This window comes from Nicotiana tabacum, chromosome 20 (genome assembly GCF_000715075.1).
Source record: "Nicotiana tabacum cultivar K326 chromosome 20, ASM71507v2, whole genome shotgun sequence".
NCBI classification, from domain to species: Eukaryota; Viridiplantae; Streptophyta; class Magnoliopsida; order Solanales; family Solanaceae; genus Nicotiana; species Nicotiana tabacum.
In genome coordinates, this window is record NC_134099.1 from 165,103,099 (window position 1) to 165,119,665 (window position 16,567).

The following is a 16,567-nucleotide window of genomic DNA, read 5'->3' on the forward strand; positions in this document are numbered from 1 at the left end:
ATCGATGCATTTTTGAGCCTTTAATACCCTTTCTTTCTAGCCCTATCCAAAACCCATATTACGGTCCAAAGAAAGACCTTCTGATCAGTCTTCAAAAGATGCCAAGTCAGACAAATGGAGAGTCTTACCGGTGAACATAACATTCTGTTCCACAACAGAAAGGACTCTAATCCCCAGCAGAAAGAGTCATACCGGCGACACTCCAAATCCCCAGCTGGAAAGTGATACAAATGAGAGAGTCTTATCGGTGAAAACCTTCACAGGTACCATAAGGCGATGAAAGCTGAGAGAAAAACCAAAAATGAGAGAGACTTGATAGTGAAAACCCTTCGGGCACTACAAGTCGAATAAGATTGAGAATCAGATGGGGAATCGCCAATTGAAGATTTTGAAAGATGATTGACGGTAGAGGATAGGCCACATGTGCATGTCATGACCATTAGAGTCGGTATCTACGTTTGATAGGTTTTTATTTATAGTTTTTTTTGTTAAAGAGTCATATTTTTCCTTTGTCTTTTTATTCTATTCCCTTTTATCTTTTCCTTTCATAGAAAAATCCCCAATAGAGTCTGTTTGGTCAGAACAACTGTGAATTGACTTCAAAATATGCCATCAATTATACAAGATGAGATCTGACTAGTACATCCAAGTGGTATAGTCAGCAGGGAACAAACGCGAGGCCAGTGTCAAAAAAGATATCCCCATGCAAAAAAGAATTGACAAAAGGATTGACGAGTGTCAAGAGGGATATCCTTGCCAAAACCAAGGTTATAAACCTCAAGGCCAAGGCTCGTGAACAAATCAAGGAGAGCAATGAGCATGGTGTGGGAAATTCATACTAGACTAAAAGGTCAGGGAAATGCCTGTTTCCGAGCTATGCCACAAAAGAAGAGGGATATCCCCAGCAGGAAGGGATTATCCCCAACAAATAATATCATCCCCAACAAGTTGTTGAACGCAGAGCAAGGAAGGGAGAAAGGGAAAATTCATCCCCAGCAAAATAATCCCCATCAAGTTTTCGAGGTAAGACATTTTCAAGTTTTTTTTTGGGGTTCATCCGCCCTCGAATAGGATATGTTGGGTTCATCCGCCCTCGAATAGGATATTGTGGGTTCATCCGCCCTCGAATAGGATATGTTGGGTTCATCCGCCCTCGAATAGGATATTTTGGGTTCATCCGCCCTCGAATAGGATATTTTGGGTTCATCCGCCCTCGAATAGGATATTTCGGGTTCATCCACCCTCGAATAGGAAATTTCGGGTTCATCCGCCCTCAAATAGGATTTTATTTTCAAAAAGTTGCTGAAGACAGGCGCCCACCTGAATAACGAGAGGAATACTTTTTTATCTGTTCATTTCATATTTTAGGCGCCCACCTGTATAACAAGGGAATACATTCCACGCTTTTACCAATAGGAGGCGCACTTCCTAAGTCTAGTTTTGCCAATAGGAGACGCACTTCCTAAGTTTTACCCATAGGAGAGGCATTTCCTCCTAAGTTTAGTTCTACCCGTAGGAGATACATTTCCTCCTAAGTTTGTTTTTTTTATCTATAGGAGATGCATTTCCTCCTAAGTTTAGTTTTTAATCATAGGAGAGGCATTTCCTCCTAAGTTTAGTTTTACCCATAGGAGAGGCATTTCCTCCTAAGTTGTTTGTTGAAATCAGGAGCCCGCCTGAAGAGAGGAATGACGTTTATTTTGAAAAAAGTTGTTGTTGAAATCAGGAGCCCGCCTGAAGAGAGGAATGGCGTTTATTTTGAAAAAGTTGTTGTTGAAATCAGGAGCCCGCCTGAAGAGAGGAATGGCGTTTATTTTGAAAAAGTTGTTTAAATCTCGCCAACCTAAAAAAGGAATGGCATTTTATTTTTAAAGTTGTTGTTAAAATTAGGATCCCGCCTGAAGAGAGGAATGACGTTTATTTCAAAAGTTGTTGTTGAAATCAGGAGCCCGCCTGAAGAGAGGAATGACGTTTATTTGCAAAGTTGTTGTTGAAATCAGGAGCCCGCCTGAAGAGAGGAATGTCGTTTATTTTAAAAGTTGTTTATTTCATGTCAGGCGCCCACCTACATAACGAGAGGAATACTTTTCAGTCTTTACATTTCATGTCAGGCGCCCACCTATATAACAGAGGCATACATTCAGTCTTTTCGTTTCAAGTGTTGAAGTTGGGAGCCCGCCCATATAACAGAGGCATACATTCAGTCTTTTTATTTCAAGCGTTGAAGTTGGGAGCCCGCCCATAATAACAGAGGAATACATTTCAGTCTTTACTTTCAAGTGTTGAAGTTGGGAGCCCGCCCATAATTACAGAGGCATACATTTCAGTCTTTAGATTTCTAGTGTTGAAGTTGGGAGCTCGCCCATATAACAGAGGCATACATTCAGTCTTTACATTTCAAGTGTTGAAGTTGGGAGCCCGCCCATAATAACAGAGGAATACATTTCAGTCTTTACTTTCAAGCGTTGAAGTTGGGAGCCCGCCCATAATAACAGAGGAATACATTTCAGTCTTTACTTTCAAGTGTTGAAGTCGGGAGCCCGCCCATAATAACAGAGGCATACATTTCAGTCTTTACATTTCAAGCGTTGAAGTTGGGAGCCCGCCCATATAACAGAGGCATACATTCAGTCTTTACATTTCAAGTGTTGAAGTTGGGAGCCCGCCCATAATAACAGAGGAATACATTTCAGTCTTTACTTTCAAGCGTTGAAGTTGGGAGCCCGCCCATAATAACAGAGGAATACATTTCAATCTTTACTTTCAAGTGTTGAAGTTGGGAGCCCGCCCATAATAACAGAGGAATACATTCCAGTCTTTACTTTTCAAGCGTTGAAGTTGGGAGCCCGCCCATATAACAGAGGCATACATTTCAGTCTTTTCGTTTCAAGTGTTAAAGTTGGGAGCCCGCCCATATAACAGAGGCATACATTTCAGTCTTTTCGTTTCAAGTGTTGAAGTTGGGAGCCCGCCCATATAACAGAGGCATACATTTTAGTCTTTATATTACAAATATTGAAGTTGGGATCCCGCCCATATAACAGAGGCATACATTTCAAGATCAAGTCAGAAGACAATAAAATAGAGGGTTACAACAGGAATCCCCAGCAGGAAACAATAAAAATCCCCAGCACCGGGAAACAGAAGGTTGCAACAAGAGGTCCCAGCACAAATTCAGGCGCATAAGTCAAAAGGAAGAAGGGACGCGTCTTGAAAGAAGCAGCTGGTGAACATTAAATCATGCCCAGCATAACAAGTCTAATGAAGGGAGCCGTATCATTCCCAAATTCACGGAAGAAAAGCACCAGAGGAAACACAAGCTGACAAGAAAGCAAGGCAACAAGAACAAATTTCAGTCTAGCCTAGCTTCTTGTTTTCTTTTAAGCACGGTGTAACAAAGAGATCGGTAAGCAGTGATAACAGCATGCAACAGCAGTAACATTGCAGTCCCACGGTAGTTCCAGCTACCAAAACTTCCCGAACTACATTAACCTGATTCCCCTTTAGCCAGGGATATGTAGGAAACCTTTGAAGCAAAGGTTCAGTTAAATCTTTTTCAAAAAATGCTTCACACGGAGTACTCGGATGGGCAAAAATCGCTCGCTTTATCTTTGCGCGAAAACCCTTCGTGTCTTCGGGCAAAGAGGGGCAGCTGTAAGCACGTGATTTTTGCCCTATATGAGAATTACTCCCAAAAAATTCAAAATCAAATGATTTTCCTTGGTGTGCAATTTTGTGAGATTTTGTGATATTTTTGGATAATTATTTGTATTTGTCTGTGCATGTTTATTTGTTAAATTAATAAAAAATATAAAAATATGTCGCATTTTGCATGTAGGATTTAATTCTACAATTTGTTAGTAATTAAGTTTGTTTACAAAAAATGAAAACTACAAAAATAGACATCTTTTGCATTTTTAGCATTTAATGTCCAAATATACAATTTTATGCTTAATTATTACTTAATTGTGCGTTAATTGTTATTGGGAGTTAATTTGCGCTTTTATAACTTAATTTAGTTCTTAATAATAATTTAAGTATTTTTATAATTTAGTTTTAGAAATAAAAGAAGAAAAGATAACAAAAATACAAAGAAAAATCGGATTGGGCCACTTCTTCAAATTTCAACCTCAGGCCCAAATAATTGCCCAATCTTCCCCATAACCCAGTCCACTTCAGACCGGGTCGACCCGGTCCGCCCCATTAACCCAAATACCCAACACCCCTTCTTCATTTTTGTCCTAACACAAAACAAAAAAGGAAAAACAAGAGAAAAACCCTAAAAACTAAGGAAATGATCCGCCCCCCTCCCTTGGTTGTCTTCTTCTCCAAAATACCAAAGACCACAAGCAGTCCACCATTGTTGCTCCAGTTCGTCATGTCCAAATGACCCCAAGAGCCATAGTTGCTGCTGACCACGCAGCTATCTCGGCGTCGTCGCTTCATCTTCTTCGTCCTTCGTCAAGCTCGAGCTTGAGCTCGACATCCATGGCTGCCCTCTTCCACCTCGCTTCTTCTGCTTTCATCTGCTCCACAGCAGCTAACTAAACACACTCTCCACCATCGTCCTCCTCCAGTCGCGAGATCCAGCTCCACCACGCCTGAGCTTCGGCGTTCATCTCCAGCCAAACCTTACCACCATGAAAGCTGGCCAAAATCAGCAGTGAAATGCATCCAAAACACCCCCCAAAACATCTTCAAATCAGCCCACCAAAACATCACTAAAATGAACCCAAATCTCAGTCAAAACAACCTCGAAAACTCAGCACCAAATAGTCCCGAAACTCGAACAAAAACAAACCAGCTATTTCTGTTTTTGCTTCATCTTCTTCGTCCAATGAACAACAGTCCGAACACTACTTTCTTCTTCGTGTTTCGTCGACACAGTTGCTCGTCGCAGCTAACTCCATGGCTGACCCTTCCCCGTCGTCGTCCATGAAGGCTGTTGCTGCTCGAGCAGCGCTTCTGCCGCGACAACTGCTGCTGCTGCTGCTTCGGCGCGGCTTCAGTTTGCTTCTTAAGTTCGTTCGTCGTCGTGTGGTCGAGCTTTAGTTGATGGTCGTCAAAACAGTCCCCACCTAGTCGAGTTCGTCGTTGGTCCGTACGTATTTCGTTTCAATCCGGTGAGTAGATTTTGAGTTTTATTCTGTCCGTATTTTCGTTTTGATATTCTCGAATCTAAGATCGACAAATGTTTGTTTTGTTCATATCTATCGTTTGAATTAATTAGTTTGTTCATGTGCTTTGTTAAATTAATTTTCAGATTTCAAAATGGAAGTTTAATTAGTTGTTTTTCATATTTATTTCATGTTTGTATTATTGTTTAAGTGAATATTTGTTAGTTTAATGTTTGTTAGATTCAAATTGAAATTTAATTAATTATTTCTTCAATTTGTTTCATGTGTTATGTATTTTCCAGAAATTATTAATGTCGTTTGAATCGTTTGAATCCGTCATGTTTGTTGTTTAAAAAATAGATTTAGTTCATGTTCATCTTTGTTTGAAGTTCATGTTTAATCCAGTGATTTAATGTGAGTTTATGTTTGTTTTTGATTTGTTTGATTTAGTTTGAATCATGTATTTTGTTATTTGTATTGTTGTATCCTTGCTAAATTAACCAGGATTGGTTCCCGATATGGTTAATTTAGTTCCATTAATTTGGAGTTGTGTTGTTCATCGTGTTCATATGATTTGTTGTTGAAGATTGTTGAGAAATTGATCATCTTGACTATATTTTGGTTAAGTGATGATTAATTGATTGTTTAGGGCTGATGGGGGTAGTTTGGTAAATTCTAATCCGTTCAGGGGTAAAATGGTAATTGCAATAAGTTCGGAAGGGTAGTTTGGTAATTGAACATTATTTTGATTCTTTATGATAAGCATGGGGGACAAAATATAATGGGATGGAACTTTTGATGTACTTGTTTAACATAATGGGGGACAAGACAAATTATAATGGGAGAGAATATTGTACTTATTTAATGTAAGCATGAGAGACAAATTATAATGAGATTGGGTGGATGTACTTATTTAATGTAGGCATGGGGGATAAGGTTTAAAATAAAGAAGACATTTAATAGTGGGCTCAAAGCATGCCTTGGGGAAATAATTTGGGATTGGGAATTGAAGACTTGTCTTGCTATATATAGAGTCATTCTTGACTAGAAGAGGGGAGAAGTTTTGAGAGAAAAAGAGGGGATTAGAGGGAAGAGGACCCGATTTGAACATTAAAAGAAAACAGATTTTTACACTTGAGAGCGGACAGACCTGAAACATTATGAGAGTAAAAGAGAAATGCAATTTGAACTTTCACTCGAATAATTTCCGTTTGCTTTTCTCGAGAGTTATTCAAAAATCAGAAACTACTGCATCTTGTATCTTTTCTCTCTTCTGCTTTGACTGCGATTGTACTTTGGCATTGCTGAGTTTTCAATCGGTTACTGGGTTATTCTACTGGTTGTTACTGGTTTACGGTGTTGCTGAATCTGCTGTTGCTGTGGTATTATTGCTGCTGACTTCTCCTTCTTTTGTTCTTGTACTGCTGTTTCCAGGTACACATTTGTACAATCTCGGCTTGAAGCAAAAAATGAAATATTAATCAGGCTTTGTTCCTGTTGAATTCCTCCTGTTGGATTTGTGTTTGAATATTAATTTTTCTTTCTTCGTATAAAGATGTAGTTGAATGATTAATGAATAATGAGGTTGCATATGTATACTTTCTTCATCTAATAATGTTAGTTTAAATTAATCGGAGAATAATTAATCTGTTTTGATATTATGGTCAATCTCATATTCTAGTATTATTGAATAACAGAATATAAAAAATGAAAGCAGTTTTTCTTTGTACAAACTCGATCGCAATTTTCCATTCGCATTAGCTGTAAACTAATAACTAATAAGTTACGTTTTTCAGCATGTAAATAATTAAGAGATTTTCTTTTATTTTAGAGACGAACTTAATAGAAAATATAGTCATTGTAGGTTTATCCTTTTAAAGACAATGAGACGAGCCTCGCCAAATAAAAATGCAAATCGCGGGGCCCTCAATAATTAGTCATAATAAATACTTAGAATTTGGGATGGACTGTTTAGTGAATTTCACTGTCTTCCCCAAAGATAATAACGCGTTAGCCTCTTTAGACGCGATTTAATTAAATTACTTTCTTAAACTCGGGTGCGCATTTATGTGACCCAAATCCAAATCTCAGCAGAGTTGAAATATGTCTCTGATCACGGGTACATTGATTGTGACGTGGTTCGAGATGCATGTCCACGACGTTGCAAATTCCTTTTAAAAAATAAGAATGAGATGAGCCTCGCCGAATAAAAATACAAAATTGCGGGGCCCTCAGTAAATATTTACTTTAACATTGCTTAGACTTCGGGATGGACCGTTTAGCAAAATTCCACGGCCCTACCCAAAGTAAATGATACGCTAGTCGCTTAAGCTGCGCCTTTAATAATTTAATTTTCTTAAACTCGGGTGCACATTTATGTGACCCAAATCCAAATCTCAACATAGTTGAAATACGCCAACAACCACGGGTGCATTGATGTGACGGGGTTCGAGATGTATTTCCACGATGTTGCAATTCTTGATAAAAATAACAGTAAATGATAAAAGCGGTTAAAAGTTAAATTTTGCACATAAGTTCATATTTGTATAAAATCAGATAATCAAGCCGAATATAACAGTTGAGCGACCGTGCTAGAACCACGGAACTCGGGAATGCCTAACACCTTCTCCCGGGTTAACAGAATTCCTTATCCGGATTTCTGGTACGCAGACTGTAATATGGAGTCATTCTTTTCCTCGATTCGGGATTAAAATTGGTGACTTGGGACACCCTAAATCTCCCAAGTGGCGACTCTGGAATAAATAAATAAATCCCGTTTCGATTGTCCTTTAATTGGAAAAAACTCCCTACGCCCCTGCGGGTGCGGAAAAAGGAGGTGTGACACATAGGGCCCGGGTGGGGCTGGGTAGGAGGGTAGAGGAGGTTGGTCCGTTTATTTTGTTTTTTAACGGTTAACCGGACCGGTCAAACCCAGTACCTTGTACCGGTTTAACTGGCCCGGATCGGACCGGTACAACGGCTAAAACCTTTTTTTTTTTAATTTTTTGAAATCTGTGGGGCCCACTAACTGTTGGCAACGGTCACCCCTGGCAGGGATCCGTTGCTTAACACCCTTAATTGCATTAATAGCCTCTTTTTTCTTTAAAATTTAACCTTTTTTCAATTTACAAAATTAACCTTCTCTAAAACTATAAATACCCCCCTCCTCTTCCTCATTTCTTCACTCATCTCTCAATTCTCATTTCTCAATCTCAATTCTCAAATCTCAATTCAAGTTAAATCACCTCGTACTTCTAGAGTGCGCTCATATGTTTGGCAACACTTTGAGGTGGTAGAAGAAAATGAAGAAGGTCAGAAAGTAAAGTACAAGAACTGTGGTCAAGTCTTAAATCTTCGTTCAGGGTCTGACACATGCAGTTTAAGGAGGCATATAAAGTATTGTCTTGAGCGTCCTCCAAAAATTCGTATTTAAGATTTTAAGACAATTTGTGTTATTTTAAAATTATTAGACGTATTTATGCTTAATGTTTTAGTTTGTTAGATTAATATGAAGTATTATTAATTTATTATGCATGAAAATTTAGTTTTACTATTTTTTTGTTAATTTACTTTTTAAATGCAAACTTTTAATTTTGTAATTTTGAAATAAATGTAACATTTGCAATTTATAAGTGCAATTTTTCCCATCTTCCTTGTATTCTTTATGTTAATACTTTGTATTAATATAACTTACAATAGTTATACAAAATGCAAAAAAAAAAAGAATTAAAAATACACTAAACCCGGCCCGGCCCGGCCCCCTCAACCCGTAACCCTTACGATTTAATTTTTACCCGGATGAGCCCGAACCCGTTAAATCCTGTAAGACCCAACCCGTAACCGGCTCGGACCATAACCCGTACAGGCCCAAAAAATCCCAACCCAGCCCGGCCCGCCCCACCCGTTTAACACATGTATGGTCAATTTCATTGTTAATTAATGTTAAAATGTGAATTTCTCAATATGGCTGAAAACAACCAAAAATTCACTTATTTTGGACCGGAGGAAGTATAAGATTAGTTTAAACCATTTGTGTTAAAGACTTTTAAGGGAGCATTCATTTCAAGTCCAATAGAGAGTAATATCAAGAATTATGGTGAAATAGATAAGATTTCTTCACTACTAATTAGAGATCGAGCCCTGAAAATGAAAATTTTTTATTAACGCTTCCCCTTTTAGAACCTTACGGGTTGCGAATTCGAAATAATCAGAGCTCCAGAAGAGATACCAGACTAATAAATCTTATCTATTCTAACCATATTATAACTTATATGTGACTAATAAATCTTATCTTTTCTTGTCTCTCTCATTGTATTGTGCTACCTACTTTCATATAGAGTGAACTCATCCTAATTAAATAAGTAATTACAACGTGCAAAAATAAGTTCAGCAAATTTGTCCTTTGTTAATTATTAGTGTCTCTTCGAGATAATAATAAATAAATGAATAATTAAATAAATAAAAGAATTACTATTAGGGTCTTGGATGACAAAAAAATTTGCATTCTTGTCTCTTTTTACTTTGGATCTTGTTCCCAAAGGGATAATTTATCAATCTTATTCTTCTATTAGTCAAAATTTAAACTTTAGTCAAAATTGATACCCAAAAAAACAAAAAGCAATTCGGTGCACAAAGCATTTTGTGTTTATGGGGGGATCGGGAAGGTCGCACCCCAAAGAGGAGCGTTATAAGCGGTCTATACTTATGCAAGCATTAGTGGTCTATGCACACCCAAATTTTTTTCTTTATATATATATATATATATATATATATATATATATATATATATATAATAAATTATTAGAGTCTCAATGATATAAAAATACATCCTTGTATTATCTCAAAAACACATCTAATAAACCTTAGATTCTTGAAAATTAGTTGGAAAAAATGGAAGATAATCTTTTTTCTCATTTTTATGCAATTTCAGTTCTCATAGTTTTTGCATTTTTCTCCATTTTCATATGGAAATTAAAATATTTCAAACTTTCAAAACCTCTGAACCCCTTACCGCCAGAAATCTCCGGCGGCTGGCCGGTGATCGGCCACCTCCTACAATTTTCCGGCGCCGACGACATTCCATTATCTCGAAAACTAGCGACTTTAGCTGAAAAATACGGTCCCGTTTTCACTTTCCGGTTAGGGTTACCTCGTGTATTAGTCGTTAGCAGTTACGATGCCGTTAGAGATTGCTTGAATGCTAACGATAAAGCGTTCGCCGCCAGGCCGGCATCTTTAGCCGGCGAGTACATCGGTTACAATAACGCTATGCTTTTTCTCTCCAGTTATGGTCCTTATTGGAGAAAAATTCGAAAAATTGTTCTTCAGGAAGTTCTCTCTAGTAGTAGATTAGAAAAACTGAAAAATGTTAGGGTTTCTGAACTTCAAACTAGTATAAAAGAGCTTTTCTCTTTATTTCCAGTCACCGGAGATCATTCCTCGGTCACTGGGGATCATTCCTCGATCACCGGAGATAATTTGCCGGTCACCGGAGATTATGTACCGGTGAAACTAAATCTTACAAATTGGATAGAAAAGTTGACATTGAGCTTGATAGTGAAAATGATAGCCGGAAAAAGCTATGGAAGGCTTAATGAGAAAGCAGAAGATGAAGAAGAAGCTGAAAGATTTAAAAAAGCTTTAAAAGATTTTATGTATATATCAATGGAGTTTGTGTTATGGGATGCATTTCCTATTCCTTTATTCAAATGGATTGATTTTCAAGGGCATGTCAAGTTCATGAAAAGGACTTTTAAAGATATTGATTGTGTTTTACAAAATTGGTTGGATGAACATGTGAAGAAGAGAGAAGGAGTTGATGTTGTTGCTGGAAATGAACAGGATTTTATTGATGTGATGCTTTCTATGATGAGCAATGAAGATTTTGCTGATAGTTATACTAGAGAAACCACCATTAAAGCTACAGCTCTGGTGAGTGCTGTTTCTTGCTGCTATATATCCATTGCTTTTCTTGAAATTTGTTTATTTTATACTGCTATAAATTCTTTCTATGCACAGTATAGAAAGAATTTTATACTATCAAATTAACTTACAACAACGGTTAATCGTCATATCAAGTATGATAGGTTCAATAAAGGGCAGCCCGGCACTAAGCTCCCGCTATGCACGGTGTCCGGGGAAGGGCCAGACCACAAAGGTCTATCGTATGCAGCCTTACCCTACACATTTCTGCAAGAGGCTATTTCCACGGCTCAAATCCATATCAAATATAATATGTATGGTAACATAGAAAATAGAGTAATAACGTGCTATGATTTGTGGTGTGGTCTAATGGTAAGAGCACAACCGGTGACGTGTGGGTTAGGTGCCCGTCATGGGTTCGAACCCTACAATAGACAAGACCTGGTATTTAAGTGGAGAAGGCTAAAGGGGCGGACCCATTATCCACCGATTTGACTATTGAATTTTAACTCGTGATACAACAATTCTAATGGTGACCTTTTGATCACTTCCAAGAGACTCTATGTTCTGAATTGAATTGTGCAACAATTTAGCAGGATACCAGTATATTGCTTTGATGGTAACTAGAAGCTATCTATTGCTTTGATAAGAAGATTGTCTTTTTGTTTGCTTTTCTGATCTTTGTTTTTCTTATATTGTTGTTTCTACCAGAGTATGGTATTGGATGCTTCGGACACGACTGCTATTCACTTGAATTGGGTAATGGCAATATTGTTAAACCATAGGGATGTCATGAAGAAAGTCCAAGAAGAGCTAGACACAAAAATTAGCAGAAACAGATGGGTAGAAGAGAGTGATATCAAGAATTTGGTATATTTCCAAGCTGTTATTAAAGAGACACTGCGATTATATCCACCAGCACCTTTGTTAGTACCCCATGAATCTGTTGAGGACTGCATTGTACATGGATACCACATTCCCAAGGGTACAAGATTGTGGGTCAATACAATGAAGCTGCAACGAGATCCCGAGATTTGGTCAAATCCTGATACATTTGATCCAGAGAGATTCTTGACTAGTCAAGCAGGGTTTGACGTTCGCGGTCAACAATATGAGTTCATCCCATTTGGCTCTGGAAGACGATCTTGTCCAGGGATTACCTATGCAACTCAAGTGACACACCTTGCAATAGCTCATTTACTCCAAGGTTTTGATTTTAGTACACTATTGAACGAACCGTTGGATATGAAAGAAGGGTTAGGGATGACAATGCGCAAAGTAAATCCTATAGAAGTGTTAATTATGCCTCGCTTGCCTTCTGTGCTTTATAAGTTCTAAGATGAAAGTCATTATCTTTTTTGGTTATAAATGTACTTCTTTGGATGACTATGTATGTATCTTAATAATAATTTGAATGCCAGCTTCCAACTACTAGCAGAAAACAGTAAAATATAAGCAGCTTTATAGAAGAGTAACTTCTTTAAGTGTCAAAGAGCCATACAATGGAAACGATCAAGCTTTATAATTGAGATTTCAGTTCATGGAAAAGATGTCAAAAGTTCAAACATAACTTATTCTAGATATTTTCTACAATTCCCTTTTCACACAAAATTTCTCCTGTCCATCTTAAGGCAGGTAAGATTTTTTCTCCTGTCCTTCATCTTAGGTCCTCATGTAAGTGAAAAACAACGAATTTAACAAAATCTGCCACCTGACACTGAAAGACCTCACCTGACACTGAAAGACCTCATAAGCAATATACGAAAAGCTGAATCAAGATTGAAGTTACAAGTACATGAAAAGCCAGTAATATTGGACTCGGGGGACCACCATTGTGATTCTGGATTTTTTATGATGGTAACAGGCATGGTTGTTAAATGCAAATTTATTGAGTTGTGGGTCAAGAACACCTTACAACAGCAGAAATAACAACAATTATGCCTCGATCCCGAACAAGTCAGATCAGCTATATGAATCTTCGTTGTCAATGCTGTTCCATTTAGCTCGTCTAAGTCCAATCAGCAATTAGAGCAGAAGTAGATTTATAAAGCAGCCTTGTTCTGCTACTCTTCTCCGAGAAAACTAACTCCTTGAGTGCTTCATATGGTTTTGGCATTTCCATGGTGCAGGCCAGAAGCTCAAAGACAAGTAGTTCATTGACCAGCCATGAATACTTATCAATTTAAGAGCATAGTCAACACTCAACACATGTCCATGATTGCTTTACATTTGGCTGGAAATTGCTCCAGTAACAGCAGACCTTAAGCAAAGCAGATCACGAGAGCTCTTGATATATCCTTTCAGTTCTTGTCCTCGACTAAGCTTGCACTTGGCCATGATTTTGAGGTACACTGCCAGCTGAATACTCCTTTACATGTCCCCACTTCCCTCACAACGAAAACGAAGAAAGATTTTTCGTCATGCAGCAAATGGGTCTCCAAAGGAATTAGAATTTGGTCCACACTACTTCATGATGAAAAATATTGGTTTCAACTAGGCGTATCACATCTCACATTCACAATCTATGTTGCTCGGACTCTCCGAAAATATTGCCGGTTGTCGGATCCTCCAAAAATAGTGCATTTTTTGGAGGATCCGACACGATTGCGGCATCATTTTGGAGAGTCTACGCAACATAGCTCACAATTGCCAAAGACAAAAGTCTGGGCCAACAGGAAAAATAAAACCATCCAGTGCAAGTAGTGATCATACTCTGAAGGCTCAACAAAGCAACCCACCTCAACCAACACTTTCAAGCGACAAACACGGATCCAGTCCTTCCAGTCTTTGTCCAACAATAAAAGCATGCACTTTGTCTTGAATTTGAACCCAACTGCATCCAGGGTTTTTCTTCACACCCCTCAACTTCATCAATTCTCTGATCCTATCAGCTTCACCCCACCGGCCTGCTTCAGCATACATATTTGAGAGCAGAGCATAGTACCCAGGATGCTCTGGCTGCAGCTCAAGTAAGTGCTCAGCTGCCCAAGAACCCAAGTCCACATTTCCGTGGAGTCGGCATGCTCCAAGGAGTGCAGCCCAAATATTGGCATCTGGTTTATATGGTAGACCAGTAATAAGGTTAATGGCCTCCTCCATAAGCCCCGAACGACCAAGAAGATCAACCATGCAAGCATAGTGCATCTGTGATGGTTCAATGTTATGAGCAAGCATGTCATTAAAGTATTTCTTCCCCCTATCAACTAGTCCTCCGTGACTACATGCTGATAGAACTGCAATATAGGAGACTGAATCGTGTTCAATACCATCCTCTCGCATGGCTTCAAACATATCAATTGCAGTATGTAAATCGCCAAGCATCCCATACCCTAAAATCATAGTATTCCATGATGCTACATCCCTGTTCTCAATCTTGTCAAATATCTTCTGGGAAAGATCAATCCGTCCACATTTGGTATAAAAATCCAAAAGAGAATTTGAAACGAAGAGATGTTCATGAAACAATCTTCTCACTGCAAATGCATGAATTTCCTTTCCTTGTTTAATCGCGGAAATAGTTGCACATGCTGAGAGAACTCCAACAAAGGAAACTGTGTCATGCTTCAACCCTGTCATCACCATTTCAGAGAACAGTACAAGAGACTTGGAGCAATAACTTGTCTGTGAATTACCAACAATGAGTATATTGTAAGATACCTCATCTCTAAGAGACGTGTCAAACACATTTTGGGCCAGATTAAGGCAACCACATTTTGCATACATATCGGTTATAGCATTTGAGACGAAGAGATCAATGACAGACCCGTTCCTTATTGACCTGGCATGTATCTCCTTTCCTGAACGAAGACAACCAATTCGTGCACATGCAGGAAGAACATTTGTCAGCGTGACAGATGTTGGAGTTTCACCACAAGATTGCATTTCCCTAAAAAGTCCTATAGCCTCTAACTCAAGCTTATTTTGAGCAAAATTTGCAACCATTGTATTCCACGACACAACATTTCTAATACCCATTTTGTGGAACACGGCAGATGCTTGAGCTGCACGCCCCAATTTTGCATACATATCAATCAAGGCATTCGCAACAAAGACATCACACTCTAAACCTGTCCTTAGACAAAAACCATGAACTTCTTTTCCCCTACTAAATTCGCCAAGTTCAACCAAGACCGGTAGCAAACTTGAAACTGTAGTCGAATTTACTTTCCAACCTTCATTAATCATAAACCTGAAACTTTCCAATGCATGGTTATTAAACACATTATGAGCAAAAGTACCAATCATTGTATTCCAAGAAACCTCATTCCTTTCAACCATCTCATCAAAAACTCGTCTTGACGACTCAACATTTAAGCACTTCCCGTATGCATCAACAAACGCATTCCCAACAGTCACTTGACAGTCTAAACCTACTTTGATCACATAACAATGAATCTCACTAACAACCATCACATCTTCCAACACTGCACAAACAGGCAATACACTCACAATGCTTACCTCATTGGGCTTAAACTCGGACCACAAACCCATCTTTCTAAACATCCCAATAGCTTCAAAATAACACCCATTATCCGAAAACACCCGAATAATACTGTTCCACGAAATCAAATCCCTTTCAGGCATTTCTTCAAACACTTTTCGCGCACCCACCAAATCACCAAAATTCCCATAAAACAAAGTCAGCGTATTATTCACAAACACATCATAATCAAAACCAGATTTCACCACCAATCCATGAACTTCCAACCCTTTTTTAACCTCCATAAAATCCGAACAAAGCTTAATCACAAAAGGGAACGTATGATCATCCGACTTTACGCCACTTCTTAACATCCCATTATAAATCTCAAACCCACTATAATCCGCAACACCCATAATCACTTGAGCTCGAATAAGTGTATTGTAAAGAAACGCAGAACGTGAAAAAGGGAGACTTTGATCGAACAGTGTCCGTATGATTCTTGGGTCTGATGAAAAGGCGGCGTAACGGAGAATGACAGTGGAAGAAATGGAAATGCTGATAGGGAGAAGGCCATGAGTAATGGCGACGGCGTGGGCTTGTTGGGTTTGAAGGAGGGATTTTGTTGTGGAACATAAAGAGAGAAGATCTTGTGGGTTTTTCTGTTGAGTGCATTGTTGTGATTGTGAAATGGGGAATGAAAATTTTGGCGATGATTGAGTAGTGAGAGTTTGTAGAGGTTTTGTTGTGGTGAGAAGAAGATGGGAAGAAGCTATACGAGAAATGCGAGCATGGTTGAACATAGATTTAGTACTGAGGAAAATAGAAGCAGCTCATTCACAGGGTCACAGCCAAAATAAATACGACTGACCAAACTGTGGTATCTAAACAGGCCCTCAAACTTGGCTTAAGTTGGCAATTATGCCCTCTAATTTTGGGTGTGCACAAATAGGCACCTCAACTAGCATAAAATTGAATATGTAAACGCAAATGCTGATGTAGCATTTGTGACATATAAATTTCGAAGTCTAGATGATCATTTTGTAAATTGAAATTTTCAACTGATAAAGTGGAGACAAGTTGAGGTGTCTACTTGTACACACCCGAA

At 38.5% G+C, this 16,567-nt stretch overlaps 2 protein-coding genes across 2 annotated transcripts; one reads left to right on the forward strand and one right to left on the reverse strand.

The window, feature by feature from the left end:
• Window positions 1-9,953: 9,953 nt before the first annotated feature.
• Window positions 9,954-12,470, forward strand: LOC107824842 (nicotine N-demethylase CYP82E4-like). The gene is made up of 2 exons (XM_016651650.2): window positions 9,954-11,048; window positions 11,751-12,470. Exons 1-2 carry the CDS (start codon window positions 10,008-10,010, stop codon window positions 12,375-12,377), a joined length of 1,668 nt encoding a protein of 555 aa, XP_016507136.1. The 5' UTR covers window positions 9,954-10,007; the 3' UTR covers window positions 12,378-12,470.
• A 436-nt stretch (window positions 12,471-12,906) lies between these two features.
• LOC107824841 (putative pentatricopeptide repeat-containing protein At1g69350, mitochondrial) lies at window positions 12,907-16,288 on the reverse strand. The gene has a single exon (XM_016651649.2). The coding sequence runs from the start codon at window positions 16,260-16,262 to the stop codon at window positions 13,779-13,781; it is 2,484 nt and encodes an 827-aa protein (XP_016507135.2). The 5' UTR covers window positions 16,263-16,288; the 3' UTR covers window positions 12,907-13,778.
• Window positions 16,289-16,567: the final 279 nt, after the last annotated feature.